The sequence below is a fragment of the Camelus dromedarius genome, chromosome 12 (genome assembly GCF_036321535.1).
Source record: "Camelus dromedarius isolate mCamDro1 chromosome 12, mCamDro1.pat, whole genome shotgun sequence".
NCBI lineage: Eukaryota > Metazoa > Chordata > Mammalia > Artiodactyla > Camelidae > Camelus > Camelus dromedarius.
Genome location: NC_087447.1, coordinates 47,893,850 through 47,906,407, shown reverse-complemented (window position 1 = coordinate 47,906,407; position 12,558 = coordinate 47,893,850). Strand labels below are relative to the sequence as shown.

Sequence of the window (12,558 nt, the reverse complement as noted above, 5' to 3'; positions counted from 1 at the left end):
AACAATGTCTCCATTTACAGACAGGTCTCCTTACTAGTCTGGAAGCTCCATGAGGCCAGACCTTTGTTTTGTTTGCTCCTGTATCCCAGGGACTAGAAAAGTGCCTGAGTGTCTAGGGGTTCAGCAAGTATTTATTAAATGGATAAATGCACAATTTGCCATGTTCTTTCCCACCATCTGGCCTATGCCCATACTGTGCCCTCCTCCTCGAATCCTTCCATCTCTTCTCTGGATATTCAAACTCTTCCAGTTTTCAAGGCCAAGCTGCAGAGCCTCCTCCAGGAAGCCTCTCCTGACAGCCCCCAGGCCAGTCTCTCAACATTTTATAGCCCCTTCTAGGCTGCTTCTAGATCCTGAATACTCTGAGTGTTTCAGCTCCCCAGACAACCTAGGGGTGACTCCACCCTACTGTGGGGCAGCATGTGTAGCCTGAGAGATCATAGATGAGGGGGGCAAGTCCTTTCACTGGGAAGGAGGCTGGGGACAGGATTAGCAGCAGCCTCCTAGCCTCCCAAATCCAGCTGGTCCTGGAAATGTGGGGCTGGAAAATGTCAGACTCAACTCTGGTTCCCCCCCAGATTTTCCCTTTTGGGAGGCAGAGGGGAAGAATGACCCATTACTGGGCCACACTCCCCCAGTAGTCCAGCGCCCTTAGGGAGGAGTGGGGAGGTGGCGGGAATAAACAGAGGAAGAGGACAGCCCTCTGCTTGTCCTCCCCCTTCTCAGCCTCCTCCGGGTGGGTGACAAGACATTTAATTATAGATATTTGGTACCGCTCAGAATTCCAAATGCCCTAATCGCCTCCCCTCCCAGAACCAGTTTCCATGGAAAAATCATAGCAAAGAGCTAAGGAGGGAAAGGAGAGAACCCCCACCCCCCTGGGTTCCCTGCCAAGGAGAGACAGAGAGAAGAAAGGTGACAAAGAACTGCAGCTGGCCTGGCATTCCACATGCAGCAAGGCAGGGAGCTGGCTGGGCAAGCTGGGAGATAGGGGAAGAGTCTGCTGGGGGAAAGATAAGGGGGTGAGGCAAGGTCAGGGTGGTGCTTGGACATGGCTCTGCCTGCCTTACTATGTGACCTTAAAGTCGGCATTCTCCTTTACGAGTCTTAGAGTTCTTTCCACCGCAAACCCAGGCCCCAGTGAATTAAATACCTACCGTGAAGCTGTTCAGACAGTTAGGGGTATGCAGGTAAGCCCCCATTGCCTCCCCAACCCTGCCCCACTACTCAGATGGCAGGCCAATCCCACCAAGAAACAGGGACCCTCAGGCCCCTTCAACTCTAAGACACTGACATTCTAGGATTCAGTGGGAATTTAAGAGTCTGCAATTCTAAGAATTCAGCACTGTGAGATTCCCACAGCTTTCACATTTGAAGAATGAAACATTCAGAGTGTCTGGCATATAGGAAGCACTTAATCAATGTTAGCCGCTGTTACTGCTGTTTCAATATACTAAAGATCTGTGAGTCCATCCATCTGATTCTGAGACATAAGTCACTTCCAGTTTCTGGGCTATCACTGTCACTTCTGTCAACTGGATATCAGGTACATGAGGGCAGAAGGTTGGATCACAAGATTCTGTACTTTAAGGCCAGGGTGCGGGAAGCCTTGGGATGAAGAATCGCTGATCATCCAGGCTATGGTGGCCTAAGTGGAAATGACAAGGAGCGTGGGAGGGGGCAGGGCAGGGAGGCTCCACAGCTGGGCCTCCTCCCCGCAGCACATCTGCAAGCAGGCGTTCACGAAGGCAACCATGAGTTATCCTTCCTTCCCTGGGCTCCGAGGTTCTTACAGCTGTTGCATAGAGCTGCCTTTCCCTCCCTTCAGCCACACTCCAACTCATCTTGTTACCCTTGACTACCCTGCAGGCTGAGCCCTTCCTATAGAGCTTCAAAGACCAGGAAGTCTAACTACCCACTGTACAGATGGGAAAACCGAGGCCCAAGATGACTCTGTCCAGGTCTCAGAGAGACTCATAGGCTGAGCCAGGCCTGGGTAAATACGAACTCTGGGCTGGGAAAGATCTGACTTTGAGGGACTCCCTGCAGGCTGAGGGTGGGTCAGAGGCCCACTCTGCCCCGGGGACTCTCCTGTCGGCCCCTGACTGGCTTCACACTGGTTTCTGCCTCATCAGCAAAGTGTGACTGCCTCTTCCCTTCTTATTCTGGAGCCCACACCACACCATCTCCACCCATCACCACAACTCAGGAAGCGTGACTGGAGGCCCAAGCCCAAAACAAGGGAACATTGTCTCCTCCATGTAGGCCAACAGGAGGGCTGGACAGCTGCTCCCTACCTTCCTGGAGCTAGAAGGAAGGGGACAGCAGGAGGATTCTGGCCAGCAGATGGGAGAACTTCCAGGCTTTATGAGTGGGTGGGGAATTAGGGGATGGTGAATCTCTTTTGAGCTGATTCAAGTCCACCAGGTTATACTGAGACCCATAATGCCTAGCCCTGTGCTCAGAAACCAGTGTGGGGCAGGAAGGAGGTGCCAAGGCTGGTTGCTGAGAAGCAGTTGAGGCCATGGAGCCAGTTTTTGCCCCTCTCTCCTTCCCCCAGGGAAAGAGTGATCACACCACCCACTCACAGTACACAAGCCTGCCAGGCAGAGACTATTACCCTCATTTTATAGAAGGGTAAGGGATGTGACTGATTGTAGGCCACACAGGAATCTGAAGCCAGGGTTCACATCCTGCTCTTCCAATGACAGACTCACCAGTTCTCTCCCCTAAGCGGGCCTGGAGAGGTAGGAGGACTGGAGTGGGCAAAGGCTTGGAGGCTGGAGACAGCTTCTTTTCAGGGAAGGGAGAAGCCTGTGTTATGGGCAGATATGTTCCACCTCATAAACCCCTGGGGGAGGGACCCCTAAGCTTTTCCCTGAGGTCAAACTAAGACAAGGGGACAATGTGAAGGGAATAGACCAGGAACCAATTCTGCAAAAGCTCCCACCTCCTCTCTGGGTCTCAATGCTTCTTCTTAGGAGCAGCCCCCTCCCTGAGTCCCTTAATTCCCTCCTACTCTTTCCCCTAATTTACCTTCCAAGTCTTCTAGAGGAGATAATTATATGGGAAAAGCATCTGGGGAAGGGGCCCCTGGCAGGAGCTGCCCCTGGTCTCACCCTTCCCAACCCCACCATGTTCCAAAGACAACTGGCCCTGGCGTTAGAGCACCTGAGCTGTCCTACCAGGCTCTCAGAAGGAAGGACAGGTCCCAAACTTCCCCTCTCCCCACTTCCTGCCTACTGACTCTGCGGCCTCTGTGAGAGACACCAGAGTTAGGACCAGGGGCAACTAGAGAAAGGGAGAAACAGGGAGAGAAACAGAGAGAGTTCAGGCAGGTCATGAGAGTGCTGAGAACTGGGGGATGACCAAATTAGCCCAGGGTTTACAGTTTCCAGCCTCCTCACTCTGGCAGGGAACACAATGGGTGTGCAGGCCATGGCCGAAATTACCCCAGGCCATCCCTACTCCAGGGATTCCAGTGCCTTGAATCCAGTTTCCAGGGTATCACACTGCCTAGAACTCATCTGAACCCCCGGCCAAAACTTGAGGGACAGCTGAAGTCATAAGGCAGAATTGGAGACCTCAGGGAGACCGAGCCCCCAGGGCCTGGGGTCTGGCAGAGAAAGAGGGAAGCATCTCAGAGTCACCAGGAAGTGGGTGGTGGGGGAGAAGATGTAAGCGGGCAGGAAGGGGGACCAGTGCCCCCAACCTAAACCAGAGAGACAGTCCTGCCTATGGGGGCCAGAACTGCTCCCAATCTCTCTCAAGGCCCCTCCTTGACTCTGCCCTCCCTCAGCGGCCCCCAGTATAATCAGAAGAGACCTTGACAGACCTCAGGCCAGAAGAGTCCCCCAACTCCAACCCACAGACTCCTTACAAATCTGTGCAGCACAGCTGGATGAGGACATAGGCATCATCTTGTCCACATCCCCTCTTGATTTCACAGAAGGGGAGGCTGAATTACAGAGAAAGGACAGGGCTGCCAATGTACTTTATGGAACCCTCTCCACTATTCCATAAAGTAATGCCCTGTACCTCTCCAATTTTCCCACGGACAGATCCACATTTTGATCTGCTACAGGAAAGCCACATGAGGAAGGGCAAACCCATGTCAACTGTGGGCCCCCAAACTCAAACATCCTATAAGGGGTCTGGCCAATAGGGCAGCAAGGCTCTTGAGAAAGCTCAATGAGCCTTACATCTCCTTATATATTTATAACAAAGAACAAGATAGGAATCTTTAAAACCAGTCCCTGAAAAACGTCTAAGGGACTAGATTAGAATTCCTTTTAATTATCACCCAGAATATCTTGGAGCAGCTAAGAGCCTCTGACATTAGTACCAGCAGATGCCTGAAGCCTCTGGGGCCCAAGTAGACAGGAGTCCTGTGTCATTAACATTCTTGAAACTACCTAGGCACTTCCAGGACCAGCGAAGCTCCTTCAGACCTGGGCACCTGTCCTCTGAGCACACTCAAAAGGCTCCTGCAGAAGTCACTGTCCATGGCCCTCCTTCAGCCCCACCCTGAAGGCCCCCCCACAAAGACTCACCACTTGTGGCTTGCTGCAGCACTTGCTGGCTGGAGCAGGCTCACCTGCAGCCCGGGCTGCCTCAGGTGGCTTGGCCTCAGTAGAGGGCGGTACAACCTGAGTCAAGCAGGTCATGTCCACTGGCACTGGGGCAGGGACCTCACCGGAGTGGAGGGTCAGCATGTGCTGCTTAGTGATGTCCTCAAATGATGGTGCCTGCAACATGGTGTGGGCTTGGGCAGGGAAGCCCATGGGCTCTGGCACAGCCACAGGGGGGCCAACGGAAGTTGGCAGCTCAGGCATCATGATAGGTGTGAAGGTGGCAGGCACACTGGCATGGCGAACATGTTTGGAAGAGGGTCGGGCCCGAGACAGGCTACCAGTCTGGTCCTGAGTGCCCTCCTCTCTCTGTAGCTCCTGATGACTGCTCCGGGCTGGGCGCTTCTTGGAACCACGGCGGATGAGCCGTGGGGACAGAACGTCAGCCAGTTTAGGATCAAGGTGGAAGTCATGGGCAGTGGAGGGGGCAGGTGGGGCCTTGGGTAGGGCCCTCTCAGACTGTGCCCGGCCCCTGGCAGCACTGGGCTCTTCAGGTTCTGCCTGCCGTTCTGCAAGGATGGGCTCACTGCTGGATGGAGGTAGCACGGGCTCAACCTCTCGGATGGGCTCCCCTCCAGGGCCCTCAAATCCAGGACCAGCCAGCTCCCCGCGGCGGCTGGGGTCACTCAGAGATTTCTTTTTGGGGGCTTTGCCAGCCACTCTGTCATCCACCACACACCCCAAGGTACCAGGCCCCTGAACAATGCTTTGAATAACCTCCTGGTATCCCTTGCTCTCTTCACTGCCCACAGACCAGTCACTGTGGCCGCTGGTCAAGCCCTCATCCACAGCTGGGGCTGCTGGAAGCCCTGTCTTGGGGCTCAGAGAGCCCAGGAGGTTGCTATCCACAGAGAACCCAGAGGGGTCCTCAGAGGTGGTGGCCCGGTGGCGCTGTGGAATTGGGTCACTCAGAGACCTGTAGGCCTCACCTGCCTCTCCGTTGTTCAGTTCAGTCCCACCAGGGCCTGAAGGTGGGACTTTACGTCTCCGGCGGAGGGCACCTGGTGTGGGAGGGGTATCAGGAGACACTAGGGCCCACCCTCCCAGACCATCTTCAGCCCCAGGGCCATGATGATTGGTCTGGGCTGAAGAGGAAAGGGGTCGCCACACCCCTGTGGTACCCAGGCTGCAAAAGGCTGAAACAGGAGGCTCAGGGTCCGCCCCAATGCCCTCATCTGTCAGAGTGGACTCAGGGCCGGAGAGCTCTTCCTGGGACCGCTGCCCTTGGGTTATGTCTCCTGCCCAGTCAGGGCTTCCAGGGGGGACATCACTTCCATCATCCTGCTGGGCACCCATGCGCTGGATCTTCTCAAAAACCTGACGGGCCTCCTGCACATACTGATCCTGGACGACAAGGGGCAGTGGGTCGTCCTCGGCACCTGGGCCTGCCAGCAGGAGTTCAGAGGAGCTGGGCTTCAGGGCACCAGTGCGGGGTAGACGGCGGGCCATGGGCTTCTCAGAGCAGGTAAATGACTTTGCCCTTCGAAGGGTGGCTGTCAAGTCCTTCAGTGTGGGGCGGGTGCCAGGTAAGGCTGGGGCTGGGGTGGGCATGGGCCCAAGTTGCCCCACTGGGCTACCGGCTGATGGTGAGTCTCTGCCATCTAAGGGGCCACTCCCAAGGTCCCCGGGTCCCCCACTTGGCTTTCGGACCCTCAGCTCTGAAAGGTCTGAACGCAGGAAACTGAGCAGCGTCAGGGTCTCTGAGGCGATATCTGGATTCGACAGGGACTTCCGTTGCCGGCTCTTGTCCAGCTCCAATCCTCCATTCCTCAACACCCTTGAGGAGCCCACAGGTCCCTTGCTGCGGGTTCGCGTCTGGGGCCTTAAGAGCCCTTCCCCAGCTCCGAAGCTAGGGGAGCGATACACGCCCCAGCTCCCAGAACCCCGGCTAGCCCACAGGTCCTCATCCTTGAGGGTCTCCGTGCTGGAATAACGGCTGCTACCACGAGAACCTGCAGGGCTGGCCAGGTACGCGGGGAAGCTCACCTTGGCCACGCGAAAAGCTCCCCCCACGGTGTCGGACAAGGGCCGAAGTCCTTCCTGGGGACCTGGTACACAAGGAGAGCCAGTACCCCATTCCGGGGGTCCTTCCTCGATAGGGGCTCTTGGAGATATTGAGGGATCGGGGCTCCTGGCTCGCCCTGCCGAGTCCATGCTGCCCAGATTTAACCCATAACTGTCCGGCTTACAGTCCTTAACCAAGAGGGAGCTTTCAGGCCTGGGCCCCGGCCTCCCTCTCCAGCAGTGGCCGCCCTCACCGTCTTGGTCCTCGTCACTGCCTGAGGAGTGGCCGCCGTGGTAGGCCGGACTCTGTGCCCTGGGCAGCGGGGGCGGCGGACCCTCCTCTTCCTCCTCGCTGGAGCTGGCAGCCCGACTGCGGCTGACAGGATAGGAGGAAGCAATGGAGGAGGAGCAGGAGGCCCGGGCCCAGGCCTGCGGTTGGGAGAAGCTATGCCAAGAATGTAAACCATCCACCGGACGCTGCGCTCGCTCCTGTTGCTGCTGCTGCTGCTGCCGCCGCCTCCTCCCCTCGGTCCCTGGGCCGGGCAGCGGCCGCGTCGAACGCAGGCCCGCCAGGGGGAAGCAAGTCCTAGGAGGTGGCGTCGGTGGCTGCCGGGATTCCCGGGTCGGGGGCGCCCACGCGGCACCGTCGGGGCTGGGTGTCCCTGAGGCCTCACAGTCGGCACTGGGCCGCCTGGAGCCAGGGCCACTGAAGAGCTTGCGCATCTCTGTGACGCTGGGCCAGGCCCCGCGCGCGGCTCCCTCCGCCGCTTCTTCCGCGGCCGCGGGGGAGACGCCCCCGTCTCGGGTCCCAGTGGAGTTGTCGTCCAGACGCGGCGCGTCGAAACGCCTGGAGAGCTGGCGCACCGACGGCGAGAGGCTGCGGAGCGGGCGCGGCTGCGCGGGGGCGGCCGGGGGCCCCGACGCCAGCTTGGACACGCGCCGGGAGGGCTGGCCCGGGACGGCCGAGGCCGGCCGGCACGAGGCGCGCCGCCGCAGCCCGGGGGGATCTGTGGCCTCCTCCCTCGGCCCGGGTCCGCCGCTCCAGCGCTCTAGCAGCTTGAACGAGACGCTGCGATAAAGCGGGGACCGGGTCGCCCCGTCCGCCATAGTGGCGGCACTCACTCTGGGGGGGCTGGCCTCGGGGAGCCGCGGCCAACCCCCCCTGCGCCCCCGCCCCGAAGGAGCGCAGCGGCGGGAGTCTGAAGGCTTGGGTCCCGCAACCGCAGTGCGAGGGGGTTTGCGGAGAGCGCGCACAGACCGGAGCAGAGGTTTATCTGCCGCGGCTCAAGTTTCTGCGGCCTTGGGAAGCATCGGCTCCATCCCGTGCGACCCCTCCCGCCTCAGCGTCGACTCCTGGGCCCAGCCCCCGCCTCGCCCGGTGAGGCCTGGAGCATCGCGGCCCGACTCGGTCTTGGCTGGATCCCAGCGCTCCGTTCCTCGGCTTTGCGCCCGCCAGCCGGCCTGGCTGCTTCCCCTCGAGCTCCCGCTCCAGCTCCCGCTCCCTCCCTCTTGGCTGCTAGCTTCTCACTCCCTTTTGTTGCAAATAAACTTTGCGGCTGAGGAAAGAGGGTGGGGGGCGGGGCCTCGCGCCCAAAAGAGGGGGTGGGCTCCCGGCGCACGCAAGGCTGGGAATCCGGAGTTGGGGTGGGGGAGGGAATCGGGGAGGAGCCAAAGGAGAAACAAGATTGCTTGAATACAGGCAGACAGAATCGGCCCTCCAGATGAGCCCCTCGGGAGCTCAGCGGGCTGAACTGTCCCCCGACCCACGCACTCGGTCCGACACAACGCACACTCCGGATGTGGTCAGCTCCGCGGAAGTCCAATCAGGGCAGCGCACTCACTGATTCCGGGCGGAGACACCTCCTGCCCAAGGGACCCGAACATGGCAACTTCGGACCCACTAACTCTCGTACACACCACGGATACTCAGGTACACGCAGAAAACACCCTCCTAGCAGAGAAAGGTCGGGACTTGCCGCCAGGGGGAGCAGTGCGCGTCGCAGACCGACCTGGGCGATACCCGCTCCCTGTCCCGCCCCTTCACTCCGCCCAGGCCACGCCTCCTACCAGGTTTCCCATCTGTAACTGAGACCGGGTCCAGCTCCTCGCGCTCCCTAACGCCCCGCCCATCCCACCTCTGCGGCCAGTCCAGCAATGACTGTCCCCCGGACCCTCCCCCAATCCTCCCCCCATCGCTCCAGAAGCTCCACCCTTTGTGACCACGCCCCCACGTTTCCAGCTGCCCGCCCTACCCAAGCTCCTCCACCTTCCCCCGCCCTCTAGGCGCCTCTCTCTTCGATGCTCCCCCTTCGCCCCGCCCCCTCCTTCCCCTGCACTCTGTGGTACGTGGCTCTTGCGCCCTCTACTGGCCAACTTCGCCCAACCCTTTGGAACCCTGGACTCGCTCGCCACCCCACACCCCCATAGCCCCACCCCCTTGCCCCTGCCTCCTACACACACCAAAAAAAACCCGGGAAGTTGGAAAGACTTCACTTCCTTTACTTGCTTCTAGTCCTTTACTAGTCCCTTCAGGAACCGCTTCGAACCTAATCCCTTCTCAAAGCACACTGCCCCTCCTTCGGCTTCACATAAAAAAGGCGCTTCTACGGGAAGGCCCTTCCTCGATTTACCACTGCCAAACCTACACTCCTACCGGCAGCTGCTCCACTCTCCTGACAGGCAAAGTGTGATTCAATTCTCTTGCTTCACACTGATACAACCCTGAGCTCCCCTCCCATCTCTGCCCTAGTCTGGCTAGTGTCGAATTATATGTGATACAGAATAGGATTATTTGTAACCTTTTGTTGATGACACATTCTCACCAGTTGTTTAATTGATTCCCACCAAAAAACCCAAAACAACCAGGGCCTTTACAATGTCCTACATCTCATTATATAGTCCCCCACCACCCATAATAACCGTCACCTCCTGTGTTCAACATTCCTTTGCTTTCTTTTTTATATAGTTTTATTGCATCTGTTTATTCCTTCAAAATATATTTTTTCACTTAAGTTACTTTTAACTTTATAAAAAGGACATCTTGCTGTGTATAATTTTGGGGGATTTCTTTGTGCTTAATATTATACTGTTAAGATTTATCCATATTGTTGCATGTCAGTACAGTACATTCTGGCTGCGTGTAATAGTCCAAAGTGTGCCTATAGCACAGGGTATTCATCCACTCTCTTGTGAGTGGGTATTTGGGTGTTTGCAACTGTTTGCGCTTGTGAACAGTGCTGCTCTGAGCATTGTGCATAACCTCAGGTTCATATGCGGAGAAGTGCTGGGGCAATGGCCATGTGATTGTTCAGTATCTGGGAAGCATTGTCAAGCTGGTGTCGAATATCTCTTCGATGTTTTTTGATAATCTGTGTTTCCTTTTCTGTGAAGTGCCTGTTTGTGCCTCCTGCCCATTCTATTGGGTTATAATACTCTCTTGTACTATATGAAAATGCTGCCCTAACTTTTCCATGCTCCATACTCTTGGGCTCGTAGAATTGTCACTGTTTTAGAGGTAAGGAAATAGAGGCTCAGAAAAGTGAAGGGGGCTTGTTCAAAGTCGCAGTCAGAAACAGCCCTCCTGCACTTAGCAAATGCCTTCAGAGGCTGGAAGACTCAGCTAAAACAACTTTTTTGCACCTCAAACTGGGTCAGGATTCCCCTGGTCCTCAGCCTTTATTGGACCCTGACTATCTTCCTCTGGAGAACTTCCTTGCCCCGGCCCTCTTTATGTTCTTCTGAACTCCCCTCCCTGTAATGATCCAGATATGTGTTTATTTCATTATTGGCATTATCCATCAGCCTAGGAGCTCCTTGAGGGCAGAGACCCACTGCCCAATATGATGCAGGTGCTCAGTAAATGTTTACTGGATGAACTGTATCCTTGTCTGTACCCCAACACCCTGGATTATTTCTGAGGATACGGCTGCTGAGAATGGGGTTTTTTGGAGGAGGGAGGCAATTAGGTTTATTTATCTAGTTAGTTATTAATGGAGGTACTGGGGATTGAACCTAGGACCTTGTGCATTCTAAGCACACACTCTACCACTGAGCTATACCCTCCCCTGGAGAGTATTTGTTGAACAAATGAATGAGGGAAGGAGGATCCAGCAGTATCCATTGTTAAGACAGATCCAATGCCCCTGGGCTTTTCCTTTTGGAATGGAAATGTGAGACAAGCCCCAGTTACCAACTCTCAGGCTTCTCCATCTTTGACCTTGCCCTCTGGCTCCCGGTCCTCAATCTCCAGCAGCCAACACTCACAGGTCTCCTGTCTTATAAGCACCTTCCCTGGGCCTGGCCTCCTTTGGAAACTTCCTCTCTCTTTTCTTCCCCATCCATCACCTCCACTTCCTCCCCTCCAACTGCTCCTTCACTCACCCAACTCCACTGCCCCATCATGGCACCATCATTCAGAGACCCTAGGCTTTGGCCTTCCACCTCTCTGGCTCCTCCTCCTCCTCCTAGCCCCCTAATGTTGAAGTTCCCAGGACTTGATCCAGAACCCTCTCTTTTTCTTACTCTCTCCCTCAGGAAGCCCATCCATTCTTCCAGCCTCAAGCCAAAAGTCAGATGTTCATTCCCCAGGCTTTGCAACTCTTCTAGGAAGCCTTTCTGGGTGTCTCCAGGTTCTGTTGATTCCTAGCTCCCACTCAGGTGGAGACCTCACCCCGAGGCTAGACCCTGGCCCACTCCCCAGGCCAGGACACTGCCTGGCCTCCACCAAGGTCCACCATCTCAGTATGGAACCTGGGTAAAGGGGTTAGTTTTGGCGGTGGGTAACAAAGGCCTGAAAAACTAGTAGCTTAAAAAAGATAGACATTTATTTCTCTCTCATGTAACACCTGGGCTGCTTGACCTAGCACTGCATTGTATAGGGACTAAGAACCAGTCTCTGTCTTCTGATGTCCCCAGACATCTATCTCACTGTGACCCAAAGAATCAAAGTTCCTTCTGTCCAAATTGTCAGTCTCTCCAGTAAGGGCATTTTGAAAGGATTCCCAAGATGACTTGAGCCTGGTTTTCCCCCTTTTTCCACCAGTTGCAAGCATGTTTCTGACATTACTGTGGAGTTTAAGTCCTGCAGAGTCTTTTTCTAAATGTCCTCAACATGCCTTGGAGATTAGGCAGAGCTAAAAGAAAAATACTGAATAAGTTATACAGTCTTCCCCTCCCTGCCCCGTCCCTCTGTCCTTCCCTCTTCCCACTCAACCTTCTCAGGTGGAAGGCTCCTTTGCCATGACTGGTTCTGTCAGTATGGGGTCTGCGTGGCCTACGAGCAGCCAAGAGCTGTGGCCAGATTGTTCTACGGGATGAATACTGAGATCTGGCAGGAGGGAATAAGGATTGGAGGAGAAGTGAGGGGGAATGGGGCAGGGGTCTGTGTGGGGATGAGGACAAAGAGCAGAGAGGATGAGGAGCAGCAGAGGAGTGGCTGAAAGAGACATGTGCAGTAAAAAAATTTTTTTTCAATGAGATAATAAGTTTCTACCGTATAGCACAGGGAACTATATTCAATATCTTGTAGTAACCTATAATGGAAAAGAATATGAAAAGGAGTATATGTATGTATGTGTGTGACTGAAACATTATACCGTACACCAGAAATTTACACAACATTGTAAGCCGACTATACTTCAATTAAAATAAAAAGTGACCCGTGCAAGAGGAGAGCAGGTGAAGAGGACTAGGAAGGGCTTTGCATGGTATAATTCCCTTTTGCTGCCTCCTTGGGGACCTTCAGTGAAGATGCCTTTCCAAAGTTTTTTAAGGCTCAGGTCTGTGTTTGAGAGGCCTCCGTAAGAGATGGCCTCCAGGCAGCCCTCCAGGTACCCACAGGCCAGAACAACAGGGAGGTGAGGGGGCAGGGGTGGGGGTGGGGGTGGGTACCTAGCAGGAACAGTCTGTCATGAGGCCAGTCTGC

General features: G+C 55.6%; 2 protein-coding genes and 1 non-coding gene across 6 annotated transcripts in view; all 3 read right to left on the bottom strand.

The window, feature by feature from the left end:
- The window catches only part of ARHGEF17 (Rho guanine nucleotide exchange factor 17), a 55,399-nt gene extending 47,215 nt beyond the window's left edge, over positions 1–8,184 (bottom strand). The window contains exon 1 of the mRNA XM_031460294.2: positions 4,554–8,184. Within this exon, the coding sequence (XP_031316154.2) occupies positions 4,554–7,742 (3,189 nt within the window). The 5' untranslated portion in view covers positions 7,743–8,184. The remainder of the gene's footprint in view (positions 1–4,553) is intronic.
- Positions 8,185–10,625: 2,441 nt separating this feature from the next.
- Positions 10,626–10,698, bottom strand: TRNAS-AGA (transfer RNA serine (anticodon AGA)). The gene has a single exon. It is a non-coding gene; the product is annotated as a tRNA-Ser (tRNA).
- Positions 10,699–11,440: 742 nt separating this feature from the next.
- The window catches only part of P2RY6 (pyrimidinergic receptor P2Y6), a 45,460-nt gene continuing 44,342 nt past the window's right edge, over positions 11,441–12,558 (bottom strand). For all 4 annotated transcript variants that reach the window (XM_064492688.1, XM_031460297.2, XM_031460298.2 and 1 more), the window contains one exon: positions 11,441–11,767. The gene's annotated coding sequence lies outside the window, so the exon portion shown is untranslated. The remainder of the gene's footprint in view (positions 11,768–12,558) is intronic.